The sequence below is a fragment of the Brachyistius frenatus genome, unplaced genomic scaffold, assembly GCF_029030835.1.
Source record: "Brachyistius frenatus isolate BFR_SWC_R1_liver_20210118 unplaced genomic scaffold, ASM2903083v1 Contig_261, whole genome shotgun sequence".
NCBI classification, from domain to species: Eukaryota; Metazoa; Chordata; class Actinopteri; family Embiotocidae; genus Brachyistius; species Brachyistius frenatus.
Window position 1 is genome coordinate 295,836 of NW_027210860.1, and position 20,198 is coordinate 316,033.

General features: G+C 40.6%; 2 protein-coding genes across 3 annotated transcripts in view; both read right to left on the reverse strand.

Moving 5' to 3' along the window:
- The window catches only part of LOC138634426 (putative methyltransferase NSUN7), a 34,577-nt gene extending 25,117 nt beyond the window's left edge, over positions 1-9,460 (reverse strand). Inside the window, exons 1-6 of one of the 2 annotated variants that reach the window (XM_069721340.1) lie at positions 8,624-9,460; positions 7,895-8,040; positions 4,950-5,104; positions 3,657-3,837; positions 3,133-3,484; positions 1,550-2,229 (exon numbers count right to left, since the gene is read on the reverse strand). In XM_069721340.1, coding sequence (XP_069577441.1) covers positions 1,550-2,229; positions 3,133-3,484; positions 3,657-3,837; positions 4,950-5,104; positions 7,895-8,040; positions 8,624-8,672 — 1,563 coding nt within the window. In that variant the 5' untranslated portion in view covers positions 8,673-9,460. Of the gene's footprint in view, positions 1-1,549; positions 2,230-3,132; positions 3,485-3,656; positions 3,838-4,941; positions 5,105-7,894; positions 8,041-8,623 lie in introns of those variants that run through there. The other variant, XM_069721341.1, reaches the window with a different exon arrangement.
- A 2,948-nt stretch (positions 9,461-12,408) lies between these two features.
- Positions 12,409-18,918, reverse strand: ube2ka (ubiquitin-conjugating enzyme E2Ka (UBC1 homolog, yeast)). Its single transcript, XM_069721322.1, has 7 exons — positions 18,527-18,918; positions 17,848-17,941; positions 17,323-17,381; positions 17,076-17,158; positions 15,683-15,782; positions 12,617-12,745; positions 12,409-12,528 (listed from the first exon to the last, which is right to left on the reverse strand). The coding sequence occupies exons 1-7, from the start codon at positions 18,587-18,589 to the stop codon at positions 12,454-12,456; spliced, it is 603 nt and encodes a 200-aa protein (XP_069577423.1). The 5' UTR covers positions 18,590-18,918; the 3' UTR covers positions 12,409-12,453.
- Positions 18,919-20,198: the final 1,280 nt, after the last annotated feature.

Consider the following 20,198-nt stretch of genomic DNA (forward strand, 5'->3'; position numbering starts at 1 on the left):
TTCTTTGAATAAGTAAATGTTGCAAAATTATTATTTTTTTTTTAAATGCTCCATATTTCTTTAAAAAAATTATTAAAAACACATTAACGAGCCTTTCCATTGCACTGGGTGACACATTGCAGGGAGCACGGGCACTGTAGTTTATTTTAACTCAACTCCCCCATACCCCATCCAGCTGATATAAATACTCACATGCACACCAGCTGAAAATAGCCAACAAATACACTAATGAGTAAAATTTCCTAAAAACTGCAGTACGTGGCTAATTTAGAAAATTACTTCTTTTTTTTTCTGTAAAATGAAGGTATATGTCTATCACAATTTTTTAAAGATTTTATATGGAATGAATTGACCTGGGCTGAGCCTCATAGATAGGCTAGGAAAATTTAAGTATTGAAAATACAGCGGGTTTTTGATTTAGTTTTTTTCACGATAATTCTCATCAATTACAAAAACATGGAATTGCCACTATATCTTTTGGAATCCTCTAAAAAATATTTGAAAGTAAATGAATGGAAGTTTGAGCAGCAAAATGTATTCAAATACTAAAGAAAAATCCTCATCATGAAGAACTTTCCTTTTTAAGAGTACCGATATATAAACATTTAAGCACTATTTTAATGTTGCTGCTTGTGTGGTATTACAACTATTTTATATTACATTTAGTATTGATAATTCTATGAAGATATTAGGTTCACATTAGGTTGACTTTCAAAGTTAAAGGAATGGGGCTTTTGGAAGAGGGGAGGGTGGTGTCAGAGTGTGCACGTTGTGCTGCATAATTGATGCTCCATATTACCTTACATCCCCGCTGCCCTGGCTGTGCTACAAACAAAGCTCGCTCATTAACTATTCACTGAATGATTTTGAACAGAAAAATGATTCTGCGGATCCTGAGCGTGCAATGACGCCGTTTCTCTCAAACCCGGGCATCTGATTTCACAGTGGTGAAGACATGCGCTGTCTCCACTGGTCATATCCTAACTTGACAGCAGATCCCATCACTTGTATTCAATGGTCAATTGAGTACCCTTGGTTCAAACTCATGATTGACGTAGAGAGTAGCAGGCTGCACATTCAAAACACTGCTATCAATGGTGATGTTAAAGACTGTGCAGGTGGCAGATTAGCCAGATCAAATGCGTTAACAGGAATGCAGGAAACTAAAAACTCAATAATGTAATGTTGCTATGCATAGTACGCTAAATTATTGTGTTAAAACACAAGTTAAACATATTGTTAATGTAAAGGAACAGAATGTGTTATATGCTAAATTGATTTTGTTTATTTTTACATTGTTGTAATCTATAATATACTGTGATTAATAAAGAAAAGTCACAAAGTTAATATATGTCTATATCTACATGTTCATTAAAAAAAAGAAAAGAAAATAGTCCCTTTGACTTTTTGTATTTGACCAAAGAGTTCACTGAGTCAAACATTAAAAAATATATATATATCTGCTTGGTCACGGTGCATTGCCAATGATGAGGATGCTCATGAGGAAAACCATGATGAAGAAAATCCACATGAAGAATCGGTCCATCACCTTGGCTATCTTCTTCCATTCTGCCCCCTTGGCGCATGTGGCCCTCTGCTCTCTAAAACAGTTGGCGATATATTCAACATTGCGCACCACCTTGGTGTCCATACCAGGGATGCTACTGCCGTAGCTACAGAACACACACGGGCCAAAGGTTACGGTGGGACCTTGAGGTGGGGTTTTTTTGTCTTCAGGGCAGCAGGGAAGCTTCTGGTCCTCAAGATAACACGGGACCTTCTGGTCTTCTTTACAGTACTCACTCATAGGGATTTTACCATTGGAGCTTTCATACTTTCCAGGTGCAAAGCTGGAGAGGTGGCTGCTATCCTCTCTGGTGATGTGGTGCTGGACTTTCACTCTCGGATGATGTTGTTTACTAGTCTGATGTCTGGGATATTTGTGACTCTGCCGGTCCTCTCGGCTGCCGTGGCCCCCGTGTTTACCATTTGCATGAATGTGGTGGCGGCCATCATCCAAGGCAGAGTGAGAAGATGAAGAAGAGGCAGAGGCACAGTTCTCACCCACTTCATAGACAAAGAAAATCTTGGACATGTAGTCAATGATGAGGACTTTTGCCCAGTGTGGAACTGGTTTGGCCTCGGCACCACAGAAGTGGATGTTCATGATGAAGATGGTGAGAGCTGTGGAGGCTGTGACCATGGTCATAGTGGCAATATAGTACTTCCCTGTGTAACAGATAGAGGAAGAGAGGTTTCTGTATTGAATTCTGACAAATACTTTTTTGTTTTTTGTCATCATTTGTTTTGAAAACTCTCACTTAACAACTGCTACCAAAGCAACGGTTCATCCAGAGATTTGATTCAAATATAAAGCCACGTGAGACCATACATTTATATACAGTCTCTGGTCTGGACTGGCTCGGCTCTACTGTACTTTGAGCTACATGATAAATTCAACTTGCTGACATTATACTGATGTTTAGCAGGGATAATGTATCTATACTACGTTCACCTAACATTGTTAACATTGTAACATTTGCTAATTGGAAATATAAACAAATTTTGTCTGAATCTACAGAGAACGATGTTAGAATTTGTACATACTTTATGTATTAAATAAATATTCTGTGATTGACTGGCATTCATTCAGTTTACCCCGCCTTTCACAGAATATCCGGGAAAAGCTCCTAGATGGGCTTATTAGACCAAAAATATTTTTTTCTAATGTAATATAATATTTCTAATAGACTTCAGCTTGTTCTGTGAAAAGTTACAGGACCACTAAAGCTATTATAGTTCATCTCGAGGGGGACCTGAGGGGATTTCATTAAAAACCGCAAGTGTCGGCCTCGTAAGGTCAGGGCATCATTAGACCATTACATTATATTGTACTGTTGTACTTCTTCACATGACATCTGTCACATGATCTTCATCACAGGACCACCTTCTTCATCCCTTAAACATGACACTGACACGGTATCCTCTAGTGGACTAACTGGTGTATTAAACACTTTGCCATCCTGCTGGGCGACATTATAATGACAGCAATGTAAGCCACTATAATAACTCTATAGATGCTACAATCACATTCAAATTCTGTAACACCGTCCCGAACAAATACTCTCTTACCTATAAGAGGAACACTCTCTGAGGGTGGCATGCTCTCAGCCACCATCAGCTGGAACACAGTGAGAGCCAGAAGAACCGTCACCCCAAGGGAAACCTTCTCCCCAGAGTCTGCAGGCAGGTAGAAACCCAAAGGAGCCAAGAAGGAGATGAGGAAGCAGGGGAGGAGGAGGTTGAAGATGTAAAAGGAGGAGCGGCGCTGCAGGAGTACTGTGTAGGTGATGTCTGGATACGGGTCAGAGCAACAGCCATACATGATGACATTCTTGGTGGCCGGCATCCCATGGCACTCCCACTCGACATTTTCCACAAAGTCTGACAGGTCACCGCTGTCCATGCCCATGATGATGTCTACCTAGAATTAGTTTGAAGGATGAGTAAGCGCGGAGGAAGGGCGCCACCAGCTCCACCCACATAAACTTATTCCAAAACAAAACAGTCTAAATCACCAACAACTCAGAAAATGTAAATACACACAGAAAAGTATAACCACAAAGAAAGACTATACGATGAGTGTTTCTTTGTACCTGGTTGCCATTGTAGGTCCAGGAACCAAAGGTGAGGTTACATTCCTGGCTGTCGAAGGGGAAGTAGGAGACGTCCACTACACAGGAGCTCTTGGTGATGGCAGGAGCATCCCAGGTTATTTCTCCATTGTACCACAGTCTCACGTTGGTGTCCATCGGCCCTGAGAAATCATCATCAGCTCTAGAGTGGGAAGAACAAGTGGAGACAAATTTGTCACATGTGCCGATTGGTTAAATGGTGGTGAGCTTCAGTATCCTCTGTTATAACAGAGGTGAGTGTGGGACCTGGAGATTACAAGCAAAAATGTAGTAACAAATGTTTTTTTTGGTTGTGTCCATATATGTGTATATTGTCAGCACACAGTTATCTCTGTACTCTATTATCACTCAATACAAATTATGTCATAAAACCTATTCTTATGAAGTAAAATATTTTTACGACAAGCTACTAAAGAAAAATGTTCCTTTGTTTACTTTATATTTCTAATAGATGTTGGAGATTATTTCTATTTTAATACTTTAATACCTACCTTACATACCTTTGTAAAACTGCAGTTTCAAACTGTGATTTAACCAAGCAGCAACCAACAGTGACGTCACCCATTGGTTTGTGAACTGCTTTTTGAGGTTTATTTTCTCATTAATGACGGGATTATTTTCAGATGGACGGCCAGAAAATTAAGAAGAGGGAGCGAAAAACCAAAATAACATGGAAAAAAATGTATTGACTTTGTATTTCATGAGAAGTTGAATGGGAGTCTATGGAGCCGGACGCTTTTAGAAGCCAACCTCCAACAACACTCAGTGGTTTTGCAGTTTAAGGCACTTCCGCATTGGCCTCATTTTACACAAAGTAGAGCTGCGTCCACTTTTATATACAGTCTATGGATTTAATTTAAGCAGAGCCTTTCAGAAGAAACACAAGTTTCCCATGTTTTCCACATGGGACATGCAATCACATGTATAGCGCACGTTTACCACATGTGGCAACATATGATAACATGGGGAAAATATGTGGAAAAGTTTCACATGGGGAATCTACATGGGTTTCACACATTACACCATGAAAATCCAAAACCACGTTTCCCACGGGCAAAATATATGTTTCACATGTTCTCAATCACGTGTATGTGGTCACTGTGAAGAAGTCTTTTATAAGAACTCTGTATTACGATAAAGTTTTAAAGAAAATTGAAATGCCAAATCCCATTTTCTCAGATGGAGAGGAAGACTACAAAATGAATATGTGCATGTGAGTGAGTGTGTGTGAATGTGTGTGACATACGGGCGTACTTGTTATAGAGGACGAGGTCGGGCCTCCACACCAGGCTGCTGGGGATGTGGATGACATCCAGTCCATCATAGTCATCTTTATTCCACCTCAGATAAGCATCATGCCACGTCTGCCTAATCCACAGGTAGGCAATCAGCACCTGGTTCCTCTCATCCTTTACACACACGGTCACGATAATACTAATTAGAAAAGGCATTTCGCAAAAGCACTCATGTAAGAGTCGAATGCAACGGTGTTGGTAACTCTGGGAAAATAATATATTTTGTTTATATTTAAAGTAAAATAAAGGAAATGCAACTTTTGCATAAGACATTAAATCAGATGTCGATGCACTAAAAGTTTTCATTTAATGAACTTCAGAATAGAAAAATAATAAGACAAGAAATTTATCATGTCCAAGTTTATAGGGATCCTGTGAAGTTAGTACTTAATAAACTAAATTACAGTTTACTAACGCTTTTTTTTTTTGTGGCTAAGCATCTTTCTGTTCTTGATTTAGGAATCATCAGTTAGAAATACTTTAGGTTGCACATCACTTCAAGTTGTGAGCTATTTATTTTAGCTTTCTGGCACACATCATGACAGATTTTGAGTAATGTTTGAGTCAGAGGGACTGAGAGGGCCCTTTCAGAAACTGCAGGTTGTGAATCCTGAAGCAGATCCTGGTGAATTTTGAGGTCTCCTTCTGGTCATTATCCTGTTCTAAAAGGCAGCCTCCTTTAAGTGTTACCCTCTTAACAGACTGCATGATGCTTGCATCCATTATTTTCTGATATCTTGTGGAATCCATCATCCCTCTATCTATGCAGTGTTTCCTGTGTCACTCGAGTTGTTCTTTTCATCCAAAGCTCCTCACTTTTTCTTTTTTTGCTGATTGTAAACAAAGCTCAGTTTTTAACTCCATCTTTCCACAGAACTTGTTTTCAGATTACTTTTGTGATGAGGCTCCAGGTAAGTTTTCCCTTTGATGCCTCTTTCATGTACAGTGAACCCTCGTTTTTCGCAGGGGTTACGTTCCAAATAGAAACCGTGATAGGCGAAATCCGTGAAGTAGTAACCTTTATTTTACAATTGAAATAGATAGAACTGGACATTAAATATATCTACGTTACATATAGTCGTAATGTGATTTCAATGCACGATGCAAATCCGTGAAGCAGCGAGACCGTGAAAGGTGAACCGCGTTATAGCGAGGGTTCACTGTATATAGTTTGTACTGCACAGTGGAACATACTGTACTACAGCTCCTGTGTCAGCAAACCTTCCTGTGGCTTCTTTGCAGTCAGAAGTTGCTTTTCCGTTCTGCCCAGCACATGTGCAGTTTAATCTGAAAGTCTTCTGTCTTGCAGATCTTGTCTTGACTTCCACAATTCCCCATACAAGCTTTTCTTACAGTGATATTTTAGACAGTGCAAACTGCAAGTTAGAAATGCTTTGATATCTTTTTATATCCTCCCTCTGCTTTGTAGTCATTGATCAGCTTCATTTTTAGATCCTCAGTCAGATGCTTAGAGGACTGCTACTGCAAGGTTTGAAGAGCCAGACAATTTTTCAGGCTCTGCAGTTACCAAAAGCTGACTCACAATAATAAGTGTTGACCTGCCTTGCAAATAGAAATATTGGCCTACAAATACTAACCAGGTCTGTTAAGGCCTATAATTAATGAATTAATGAAGAGTGTTTTACAAGTAGAAGGAGCCCAAACATTAGTGTTTTTAAGTTACTGTAATAAAAAGCAAGAGTGTGCGAACATTTGTGGAAAAGCTTGTTTATTTAAAGTCTGTATTTACTTTTCTTTTCATTTCAAAAATAAATATAAATATGCCAGTTGCCCACGGGGTTCCCAAAATCTTGTACACAACTGCGTATCTACACACAACAGATGGCCACTGAGAGTAACAGATCTCCTTTTGATCTACTTCTCACTTCTCTGCTGTTCATCTGCACTGCATGGACAAGATACACCTCAGATTATCACAACAGCTGAAATATAGACCTGTCTGTCAATATCAGGTGGATGAGCGGAGAGACCAGAGGTGGAGGGTGGTGGGGGGAACACATAACATAACACATAACTGCTTTGGGTAATAGGAGACTCATCACACACACACACACACACACACACACACACACACACACACACACACACACACACACACACACACACACACATAATTGTTGTCTACATCCTTGTAAACCACAAAGACATTACACTATTACATTCAATAGGAGAGCTAGTTTTTTATCTCCTTAAAACACAAACACATATTATGCAAGTGCTAACTCACTGTGGGGTGACACAGCACTGAACCTGAACTGGAACCTGAACCAGCTGAGTAACAGTAGGCCTGGTCTGTACTGTAGGAGGTCTGCCTGTCATTCGTGAACATCAGCCCCTACAAGACACCGGTCACTGCAGCAGAAAGCTGGATCCATATTCATCATCTCATCTTCATGTTTTGGCTCAAAGTTAATTGCATCCCTGGTGTCATTTATAAAATACAGCTCTTTTGTATTTGTGTGCATTCTGCCATATAAGGTCTTAAAACGAGGAAGTTTTAATATAGTGTGACTAATTGATCTGCATACATTTTTTGTTGAAAAATGATTTTGTTACGGTGCTGTTAAACAGAATGTGCTCTTAGTAATTGCCAAAAAAAGGTCACATAATAGACGTATTTACATATTATATAATAGGCTATATATCAGAGGCACTTTGATATTTGTGTGCATGAGGTAAAATAGAGACACTAGTCCACAGATTCTTCCGTTAAATCACATAATTATTTTGTCAAAGAAAGTCTAAGACTCTCGTCTCAGGTATGTTTTATATATATATATATAGCGTTTGGACAGCAGTAATATCAACAATTTTGATAAAGCTTCTTCCTTTAATATGCAGTACACTATATGTAATGAGACTTACTGATGAGCTCGTACCCACCATGTCTTTGATCTGAGAGAGGGTGATCTGTAAGGTGACGTTCAGGGCTCTGTCTGTGTCCTCCACAGGCCGCAGGGCGCTGGAGTAATTCTCCATCAGGTCATTCAGGAGCTTGTGGGCATAGTGACCCTGAGCAGAGTGAACCACTGAAGAGAGAGAGAAAGAGAGAGAAGCGATCATTTGTCATGTTCCAGTTTCATGACAGGACAATTAGTACTTTATAATGTAGTTTTAAATCATACTTCTGAGATCATCCTGGTGTTCAGCTCCAGCAGACATGCTTTTCAATTAATCTCAAAAACGTTTAAGAAGAACCTCCATGATTTGTTAGCCTTATCTTTTATGTGATATTTGATTAAAGTCACATTGCAAGGCCACAACTGAAACATGAACATGAAAACGAAATATTTCTGTATTTAATTATGGAACTACTGAAAAATACTTCTTTTCATTTTGATAGGAATTTTCATTGTGTCACAGAAAGTTTGTAGATTATCAAATACATTTTTTTCACTTCCATCACATTCGCTACAGTAGATGTTTAAATAGTTGTTGTTTTTTTAAACACAAACTTCAGCGTTCAGTCTACATTCTGCTCTTTACTCGGATGCTTGTGCGTAATTACGCACACAGCAATGCATTTAACATTGATCAAAGTTATTTTTGTAACCAAAAATCATGAGCGCACAAGTTAAAAGACGCAATCTGTCAAACTCAGTAATGACTCACCTTCAGGCAGCAGCATCGCCAAACAGATTAGCGGGATCATCTTGAGCATTTCTAAATACCTACAAGACAAAAGGTAACCTCAACCAGCAATCTAACGGCCCCGGGTTTCCTCCTCCGATAGTCCTACATGACGCCCGTTCAACCCCAATTAAACTCAGTTGCAGATAGCGGGACACCGTGTCACCTCGTCGGCTCCGCTGTAAGGCCAGCTCTTACTGATTGGCAGGGGAGGCACCTCGTCTGCTGACTGAGACGCGGAATAAAACTCCGGCTATCACATGGCAGCAGCAGACCGAGGGGAAACAGGATGCCCACAAATCATCGCCTCGCCACACGCGGGGCTGTTCACCTGTCTTGTGAATTCAGGTTGGCCGCTCCTGCGAGCACCACGCCTGTACCAGGAATATATGGACGAGGAGAGACGGGAATTTAGAAATCAATCTATTTTTCGATCGCTCAATCAAGCGAAGAGGCGATTGCCTGATGTTACAGCTTCAACTGTTGTAATTATTGAATAGTAACAAAACACGTTATAAGCCCCGTGACATCAATTTATGTCAGAGTTTTGTTACTACCCGAGCCATATTGTGCAAGTTTTATTTTCTACTTTAAAATTAGAATTTGTATGTCAGCTGATTAAAGCACCAAGGTACAGGTCAGTCAGGCCCAGGCACAAAAAAAAAACCCCACTGTGGTGGGGACCAGAACTGAATGAGAAAGGCACATTAATTGTAATTTACACGGTTAAATAGAATGTTTAATACCTACTCTATAATTAGCCTATATACAGTACATGTGGTATTTTTCAGTATTGATCGGAGAAAATCAGTTATTTAAATAATGTTGCACATTATAGACTGAAGAATTCATTCTAAATGCTAAAAACTAAATAGTTTGTGGTCCTGCGAGAATTTACAGGCTCTAAGCTTCTGAGGTCATCGTGAAGGTCATAATTTCTCTTAACAAAAGAGCCATTACACCATCTTCAATGTGTCTTCTTCAGTAATGTTTATTGGAAATGGATTCTGGGCTTCTTGCAGAAAAATGGGGGACAAACAGAGAACAGCTGGAAGCCTTCATACAAAAAGAGCCCTAAACTAGTTTGCTAAGGAAGCTCCACTGAAATAATTGGTTTACACTGGAAAATACAAAGCTATCAACTTGATTGTTGACTTATAAAAACCAATGCTTTCAGGATTTCTCAAGTGTGGTCTTCACTTATGCAATAAAATATTAAATAATCCTGTAAATCACTATTATATCATAGACAAGAGAAATCTCAACAGCAGACATTTTTCCAATGCACCCAAACCTTCAACTGGTCAAAATCTATTGTAGCAAGGCTGAAAGAAGCTGCATATGAGGTAACTGTGGTGAAGTCTGCTCTGGAACCTAACAGGACTTCAATAATGCAGTAAGTTCATGTATTTTGTGTCCATTTTAATTATCCATAGAGATGATCTCAGTGCCATTACATGAGGCAAGAAGCCAACTTTTCCCCAAATTTTTATTCAGTCTGGTGTAGTGTTTAACTGGGATGCTTGAAAGAGATCCAGATGGTAGATATAAAAGATAAGAGAGGCTAACACCCAGTGAAAAAATATAGATAGAGCTTTTGTCACTTGGGATTTCGGGGACACTTGAGGCTGGTTTAACATGCAGCAGGCGCAGTGCTGTACAGTTAAATCCACTGCGATATGTTGTCACGGAGGTCTTTGATGCGGCTACACATAATACTTGCTATGGATTAGTAAACAAAACACATAGGCCCTGTTAAGTGCAAGTGTGCAGGCTGAATTAGTGCTCAGATTATTGCCAAGGTTTCTTGGATACGTTCAACACGGCGCAACATGCTCCCGAGCAGGCCATCTGTTATTGTGCTCATTTTGTTTCCTTCACAATAAGAACGATGATCTTAACATCATTACGAGTGCCTGTGTCACTTCCTTGTCGATGGTGTAAATGCACTTCAAATGTGCTTGCTCAAACAGGAAGGTAACTCAACCGCAGTGCAATAGTACTGCATAAGGTACTACTGTACAGAAGGACAGGCTCCAATAGGGATATCCCGTTGCATTCTTCATCTAAATGGGCTTGCGTGCTCCATTTTCACTGCAATACAATTCCCAGTAGTTTCAATTTCTGTTGGTCTAGTAAATTTAGCACCTCAACCTGCTTTTTAGTCAAATATATGCAGGAGCCAAACAAGCCAATAAACAAATGCTGGATCCGACACAACAGGATGCAGAAACAGTTCGTCTATTTATCAATATTGTGACTGAGGTTAATCTTTTAAGAAAATGGCTGGGATATACTGAATGTCACATTAATGCCAGCTGGTTTCTTGTTGTTGCTTAAACGAATACCAAACAACAGTGTGCGTCTTTGTTAGGCAACACAAAAAGGAGAAAGTATGAATTAATTTACACAGACTTTAATATTTTTATTTACAGATGAATCATTGACATATTTATCTGTTGGCGTAGTTAAGATGATGCAATATTTTTCAAATTCTTTTTTAACCATTTCCATTCAGACTTTTCAAAGGTTGTGTTACTGCTGAACATTATTTTATTTATTTCTTTTCTCTCAGTTTAAAAACAAGAATCCAAATGTATTCCTGTAGGGGGCCGAAGCCAAATAAATGTTTTAAAAATGTGGGGAGAGGGACGGGTCAAGTAAGCCAGGTTTGGGAATTTCCTGCTGGAGCTTTGGGCCGGTCACTTGTCAACTGCTGAAGAGGAGAAACGTGGCATGAAAATGAATATGGCTCCGGCATGAGCACCTCTGACACTTTACGAGCTGGTTTTCTGGACGCGGGATAAGCCGACCTACATGGTGTGAAATAATAGTACGGTGTGTATTTCCATTCTACTCTTTCACATCAATTTTATGTGCTCAATTTGTGTCATGAACAGTCAAAACCTCCAAAAAAAAAAAAAATTTAAACAAAAATGTAGCATCCAAAGCACTGTAAAACAAACCTAAAAAAAAAAAAAAAAAAAAAAAAAAAATCCACCGTCCAATGATAAGTTTTGCTAGCGAGATGCGTTTAGTAATTTAACACCATACCTGTCATGTCAAAAAACAATAATGATTCAGAGAAGTGTAATGTACAGAGAGGTCCCAAATTAGAATTTTCAATTCATTAGGAGTACCCTATACTGCCAAGAGAGCACCCTAACCCTATTAAGTGTTTATATTTGGGAATTACTGAATGATTGAACGTTGTGATTTTGGACACGGCGCAATAAACTTTTAAGAGACACCAATTCAAAAGTTTAGGACTCGGCTTAATCCGGGTTTAGAACACAGGCCCCAAAAGTGTAAAATCAGGACTACGTCCATAAGAGCCTGCTTGAATGGCTTGACTCTCTCCTACAGGTTATCACAAATGAAAGTAAATGCACTGCATAGGCAAGGATAAGCCGCTGACAGCCGCTTCTTGGACAGAGCCAGAAAAGCTGGGAGATTGGCGGACGTGGGCGGGGTCTTAAGTCTGGCATTTGCTTCGAAGGGGGTGACACGAGGTTGGATTTCTGATTGTAGCACTGAGTGGAATGTTGAATGAACTTAAAGAAACCAGAGATCAGAGCTCACAGAGCAGTTGATTGGAGTGTGGTACAGCAGAGGTGATGAGCACAGACGGGATCAAGGACAGGTTGGAGAGGAGGGGGGAAGTGTGGAGGCGGGGGAGTCCACTGTGAAACAGAGGCTGTGACGGGGGGGGGGGGGGGGGGGGGGGGGGGGGGGACGCCTTCAGAGGAGAGAGTGTGCATGGGGGGGGGGGGGAGATGGGGATACAGAGGAAGATGAAAAGGTGTCAAAATTCAGTTACTGAGCAGTAGCTCTGTCGCCGTCTCCACGTCCCAGGATTTCGACGACAACGCCACTATTACTGCATTCTGGGGGCAAAAAGAAAAACTGTCAGAGCTACAGTTTTATTCTGCAGCAGGGTTCAGCACCACAATTCTCAAGTTTCAAGATGCTTACTTTTTCAAAGCCCATGGCACAGAGTTTGTCTATTTTGCGTGTGTACTCCGGACTGGAGACAGGAGCGCCTGCGTAGACGTGAGACCAGAGTCTCGCTGTCTGTTTAAACATCTCTGGATTCTGCTTGTACTGAGAGAAACAAACATGAAACGCTGCGTTACGTTGGTGTAAAAGAGGCTCAGCAAGCGCCCGTGAACAACTGAAACTTTTTATATTTGTATCAAGTTGAAATTAAGTTGTGATGTGTTTCCACTTTCTTTAGATCACTGTCAAGAAAAAGAAAAAAAAATTAACCAGATTCAAATTACACAAAACTTTTTTCTTTTTCTTTTTTTAAATATACAATATTCGCGTATCAAAAGTAGTGATGGCAACAATTATTTTGTCATCCTTTATAAGTAGTGCATTCAAGACTGATCTACAACAAAACCCATTTCTGGAAAAACTGAAACTTTTTGAAAAATGACCAAAAAAATAAATAAATTTTAAATCAGTGATTTGGTCGTTCTCATCCATTCATTTTCTTCCACCTATCCGGGGTCGGGTCGCGGTGGCAGCGGGCCAAGCGAGCAGGCCCAGACTTCCTTCTCCCCTGCAACATTTTCCAGCTCATCCTTGGTAACTCTCTTGAACCTTTATTCAACTGACCACAGTTCACAGACAAATTCTATTTTGTAGATATGAAACGGTGGTTTTGATGCCCGTAACACTCCAAAAAAAAGTTGGCACAAGAGGCTAAAGAAGAGTGAAAAGGTCATCGAATATTCAACATTACTGTTTTAAAACATTGTATCGTGTAGCAGATGAAAAAGTAACAGGTCTGGGTATTACGACTGGAGCGTCCTCCACAGTCTCAGTCTTGCAAGCAAGAAAGGGTTCAAGGGTTAGAATTATTTTTTCTTTCACCATCTGTCATAAATAAGAGCGGAAAGTTTTAGGGAATGGAGAGGAATCTTTCTCAAGCAGGGCTGGTAAGCAAAGTGTGCAACCTCCGAGGCCTCAGACAGCACTGCACGAGAAACCATCACACTAACTGCGATAAAAATAGCCAAATGGGCCCGGGAGTACTTCAGAGAACATAAAACGGAACGCTGCTGCATCAAGAAATGCAACCTGAAACTCTTTAAAGCTCTTTAAAGCTCTACATCAATCGCAGAAACACTGCAGAGCTCTCCGCTTCAGCTTGTTGACGAAAGGGAGTGTCCGGACTGTTATCGGCGAGGTACAAACTCCAACATCCGTCATGGTAGGCGGGTGCACCAGCGCCCACGGAATGGGTGGCTTACATGCGTGTGACGATACCGATGATGAATAGATGGGTGATTTCAGAGAGATATTATGCTGCCGTCGAGGGTTCCTTTTCACGGGAAGTCCGTGGGTTTTTCAACAAGACAACGCTCGGCAGCGGTGGGCTGACGTGGCCCCAAACAGAGGGCCTCATCCTGCATGTGCGTCCCGATCAACATGTGCTACTGACAAGTGTGCTTTACATTATGAAGAGGAGAATGGGACAACATGGACATCCGAGCAGCTGAAATCTTGCATCAAGCAACAAGCAAAAATCCCACTTGCAAAACTGCAACAATTACAACATTTATCTACTGATTAAAAAGCGTAAAAAAAATAAATAAAAAATAAAAATGAAAAGGAGATGTAACAGAGCACAGACATACCTGTCACATGTTTGTTTTTTTACCGTGTTGCAGGCATAAAATTTAAAGGTTTTGGGGGGTTTTCTTACAAACACAATTAAGTTGGAAATATATGATTTATACTTTTGACTGTTTAATAAGGTTAGAGAGAATTTTGTATTTGTTTTTTTTTTTAAATCACAAGTTCTTGTTTCTGTTACATTTGATAAAATAGACCCACTTCACTGTTAATAGGGTGTTTTTGTATATCGTGCTGTACGGCAGATGACTAATTTGATTTCAAGGCTGCTGATATATTCAGAGCTTGGAGAACTGGGAGGGCTGCCGTCTGCCAGACAGCCATTTCTACGGTGCTGCCAAACTCTCGCTCTCTCCATGCTGCGTGGGCATTCTTTAATTGTAATGCAGGGTGTAAATTTCCCTCATCATGAACTATTAGCATTAAAACAGTTACGTAAATAAAAGATGAGCAGGTTGTAGTCAGGTTGTGCATTCAACATACCTTATTTAAAAAGGAGTCATTAGGCAGTAAAACAGCCAGAGTCAGAGTTGTTGTCAGTGCAGCTGCGGGAGAATTTAAATGCCACACTTTCCAAATCACATGAATAACCTCCAGTTTCGATTCTACACTTGATCTCTGACAAACACTTGATAATATAAACGTGTGAAACTCACCGGTCAGAAACAAAACAACAAACAAATCTTTCTACTACACTCACTCTTATGTAACCTTGCTTTATTCCCTCGTACGCTTTGTTGAGGTGTGGGTTGGCCACCAATAGATGGCTGTTACTCACCTCACAGGGGATTAGTGATTGTCTGTAGGTGTGATAATGTGCTCAGTGGAGTTGGATAATCTTTTCAATAAGAAAAGCTGGCAAAGGGCAAACAGCTCCCTGCCTACACGCAATATTTTAGATCAGTGTCACATTACTGGTACACCTCTGAATAATGATAAACCTGTAACAGTAACTGGCTTTTAAGGCGTTTAAGGGGCATAAAATTGTGGACCAGACATAAAATGTGTGAACAAACAAAAAAAAATCTAACTTGCCAAAGCAGTAAATGTTAGAGGTGCAAAACAAAATACTCATCACAACATATCTGAGCCTGAGGTGACATCATCACTTGTCTTATTTTGTCCATCCAACAACTTCATGATTCAATTTATTATAATATTATTAAAAAAAAGATAAACAAAGAAAGGGAAACTTTTTCTCTGTCCATTGATCGAGTCGTCATTTACAGCTTTAGAGTTACCTTTCTTTCAATAAGTCCCATCGATCAGCTAAAAAAACAGTTATTTGTATGAGGGGTATGAGCATTGGTTCATTACATAAGTAGTGGTTCACCACGTCCGAGCAGCTCGAGGAATTCAGTTTAAAAATGAATACAAATACAAATGCACGCCCACCTGATTGGCTACCACTGCATCTTGTGGATCATCTGGTTCTGCGGCTGCCAGTAAGGCTTGTAATGACAAGAGGACCGTCCTCAGTGTCATCGCTGCTGCCCTGAAACGACACACGTGCTACTCAGTGGGGGATCCACCGATACGGCTTGTTCAGGGCCGATACCGATTATTGGTAATCAAGGACACAGATAAACCGATATGTGAAACCGATATACATTTGCAGTAAAAAATAAAAGTCTGTATGTCAAAATTTGGAATCACAAACTCCAACACAAAACGTTAATTCAAATGACTTTAACTGAATAAATGCTGCCACCATATAATCTTCGTATAAGGGTATATTGCAATTTGGGCTATTTATTGTCTCCCCTCTGTTCTGCTGTGTGAGCGACAGCGCCGTCCTTCACGATGCACAGAGAGCGAACAGAAGAGCAGCAGCACAGAAATTAGCCGCAAGTTTCAGTTACAGAAAAATGCATGAGCGGCTCTCAAACTGAGCTGAAATGAAGCGGGATCGCAGGGACTCGGTAGATATCGTAATATCTCCCGTTAGCAGGGCTGCTCGCCCCGGAGAGTGGTGGGAGAAACACGGGATAACGAGTCGCTACGGTGTGAGGCGGACTTTCAATGAAACACAACGCGTGTCGTTAAACTGTTAAAAAGACAAAAGTAAATATGACATGATTGTGGCGTTTTTGCAAATTAAGCGTAGAGGACTGTGGTGTTTTTAACTTCTGCCACGTCTAATGTTTTACCTTTGAAACACCAGTCCTCTGAGCTGCTGAGAACTTCTCCGAGACTGAAGCGAAGCAAAAGCTTCTTCTGTGGCAGAGAAGTTCTCAAGTGTTGATTGGCTGTTACTCATGAGATGTAACCAATCACATAAAGCTGTAGGCGGGACATTACTCAACACCAGAGTGGTGACTATAGACCGAGAGAGACGCTTCATCGGAGCCAAAGCAGCACATTCTTTAATTAATACATTTTATCAGCTATTGAATAAAAAAAAAAAAAAAATACCGATACTCGGAAAAATGCTAAATATCGGCGACGAGAATCGGTCGATCCCTACTACTCAGGCTCAGGATCTCTACATCAGCTATACTGATCCAATTCACATCATTGTACCTCTCGTTTATATTCTGTCAATGTTGTTAAAAAAAAAATTGGAGTTTCTAACAATCAAAGTTTAAGCTATTTGTGTAATTTCAAAGTGGAAATTCTCGACAACCGGGGCTATGTTTCCATCGAACTGGAGATGGGGTGGGCTTTGGAGGCAACTTTAAACTGGCTGCGGTCGGGGAAAATACTGTCTCACGCAGCAACAACAGTATTTCATAATGGATGTATGACAGCTGAAGAATGTGAAGAATGCAGGCGCACATTTACTCACCATTGGTCTTTGAGAATGTCCAGACATATTGCACCTGTGACTGAGCTGATGTTGGGATGCCAGATCTTTGTGATAAACCGCACCTGAGAGATGAAATGAATAATGGGTTAGAAAAAAGAAATAAAAATGTAAAAAAAAAAAAAAAAAAAAACAGTACTGGATTAGTAGAGTAATTAAATATTTCTGAGGCCAATGCAAACAAAGAAAGGGATAGTTATCAGTAGCAAATACAGCAGTAATTCCATACCTTGGGTGGATTGAACGGATAGGTCTCTGGAATTTTAATTTCTAGCTGATATCTACCCCCTGGAAGAAAGAAAGGGGTTATCACAATATCATTTGAGAGTTGTGAGGGGGGGGTATTTCAAGCATGCAGCAGAAGGGTGAGTGTTAACCCTCTGGGCTGCATGTGGATGTTTTGATGACAGATTTGAACAAATAAAATTATAAAATAGGACTTGCATTTTTCAACATAAGGGCAAAATGATGCCTTTAAAACAACGCTCGAGGTCAAATGGGTGCTTCATTACAGTAAGATCTGAGATTGTCCTCAAAGTTTTGAAATGAAACACTTGAAGGGTAAGATTTGAGATAAAAGTCAGACCCAAGAGGATCACATTGCAACTTGTTTTTATCTCACACTGTTAAGGATTAAAAGTCTCGAGATAGTTAGTTGGCGAGGCCTCAAAAATCAAGTGGCGACGTCTAATATCACACAATAAATATTGTGCAAGCATGCGTTCAGATCAGGAGGCGGGTGTGAGGCCCTCACCTTCGTACGGCGTGTCAGGCGGCCCTGCGATCTCCCCTTTAAGCTCTGTGAAGTTCTCATCCACCAGATCCACTTTTATCTGGTTTTTGCTCGTCTGAAAAGAGTGGAAAAAAGCAAAGAAGCGTTACGACTTCAGCAGACAGTCAGGCTGCAAAGGGTTAAAGGTTGACAGGCTGTCAAACCTGTCAATGCACCAGAAGTTCACATCCTCCCTCCTCCTCCTCCTCCTCCCTCAGCATTAGCCAAAGTTGACCTTAACTTGTTGCACACAGCTGACAGTCCTACATATAATAGTCCCTCTGACGTCAGCAGAGACGAGTCTATACGGAGCGAGGAGGTCACGTGTGAAGAGTGTACCTTCAGCACAGCACGCGCACAAACACCAAACTACCTTTGCCAGGGCTATCTGCTAGCCCAGCAGGCTAACGAGGCTCAATTTAATTCCAGTTACGCCTCCAAAACCTGATAAAACTTCGTTCAAGCAACAGCAACTTCCGTGTCCTGAACTTCCTACAAACTGCCATATTACCAGCAGCTCCGTCTCTCTGCGTGTTGCTGCGTCTGACACGGTTAGCTTAAAAAGCTAGCAGCGACGCGTCACAGAAACAACACGTACAAAAAATAAATTAAAAACAAAAAGCCGCCGCAGCTCCGAGGAGGTCCAAACGTGACAACCGACCTCTTCGCTTTTGAGCACCTCCTTGAATTCCCGTTTTATCCTCTGAACCGCGATGTTGGCCATGGTTCCCCCCCCCCACCGTGGTGTCCCGTCCCGGTTGGGGCCTCGTCGCCGTCCGACCCGACTTCACGTTTAGCTCGCGCTTAGCTCGTCTCGGCCGCCGCACTTTGTGGACACAAAACCGCGACGATAAAAAAAAAAACCCAAAAAAAACAACAACAGCAGCAGCAGCAGCAGCAGCGGCGACGTCGTCCGCCGTGAGAGCCGTCGGTCCCGGCTGTCGACGATTGGAGTTACGATGCGCTGAAAGAGCTCCAACGTGCACCGATCATGTCAAATGTGTCACAACACAATGGTTGGTGGGACTGAAACATTTTAATACCGAACTGCATGCAGTCTGGAGGAGAGCGGGTCATGTGACCTGTATTGCCATCCTCGACGCTTCCTCCCATTGGTTGATCTGCTCGCGATGAATAATTCATTATTATTATTATTATTATTATTATTATTGTTGTTGTTGTCGTTATTTTATTGATGTTGAGAGGCTGAGTGAATTTTTCTTCCGTTAAAATGTAAAACAGTTCCTCTGCCTCGTTGGACACTTTTTGTTTCAACATTGATATTTTAATGAGGGCTGAGGTTTTGTTTGAAGTTTGTGTTTTTAAAGTGTACTGGGATCATGTCCCGAGGTGATTTTACGCGATAGATAAACTGAATTTAATTGAGTAAACAGGTTTCACGCAATGGCAGATTACATCCAGTCTATATTTTTCAGTCAAAAACGCGAGGCAGCACTGCTTTGTGTTTCATACACAATCTGGCAACTTGGATGATGTCAGACAAACATACAAAACTTACGGATTTATGTCCGATGTTAAGACAATGCATATATAGAGTTTGAGGGCCATGTAAATCGAGATTTACATAGAAAGCGAGAGTGCTGTCAGGTGTGTTTCTGGTGAGCAGCTCTCAGTGTTACAGCATGTGTCACATGCAGTCTTGTGAAGACTCAGTTGCTTTCCAATGCTTCCACAACAGTTTGCACAAGTATACGTAAAAGCAGAGTGTGTGTGTCTCATTCACACTTCAGACATTACATTTCATTTAGCAGACAAATAAAAGATGGAAGTAACAGGGTATGTGCTTTTAAAGACTGACCACAATATCCCTCGAGAAAAAAACTTTAATAGAGCAATTAAAGCCGCTGATTTGAACACATGGAGATGTGGTCATACAGATGTGTTTTGCTGAACTGTTTTCTAACTGTACTGGAGTGAACTTCAAGCAACAATAATTATGGTAACTTTTGAAATGCACAGTTATCCCATTAGTGAATGGTGGTATGGTATTTACTTTATTAATCCCCAAGGGGATTTTTTTTTTTTTTTTTTTTTTTTTTTTTTTTTAGGTATGGTATTTAAATATCACAGATATAAACTTAAACCTCTGGACCCATGCATGATGCTTGGTCACTGGACACATATGAGCATAATGTACCTTTTGGTATTCTTCTCTCTTTTTTTTTTAACAAAAGACAGACTCATGTTTCAGTGTGGCTCATCAAAGCTGCAAACAGTTACACTAGGGGGCATCATTGTCACATGGAGATCCACATATTATGAAGCAAACAACACAGTACAATGATTCATTTTTAAAGACCATTTGAAAATAC

What these genes read in the sequence shown, in the direction of transcription:
- ube2ka (XM_069721322.1), bottom strand. Translation starts at nt 18,589, where the DNA reads ATGGCCAACATCGCGGTTCAGAGGATAAAACGGGAATTCAAGGAGGTG. An exon ending in GCCTGACACGCCGTACGAAG is followed by an intron (nt 17,382 to 17,847) that starts GTGAGGGCCTCA and finishes TCTTTCTTCCAG; the next exon opens with GGGGTAGATATCAGCTAGAA. An exon ending in GTGCCATGGGCTTTGAAAAA is followed by an intron (nt 12,529 to 12,616) that starts GTAAGCATCTTG and finishes TTTTGCCCCCAG; the next exon opens with AATGCAGTAATAGTGGCGTT.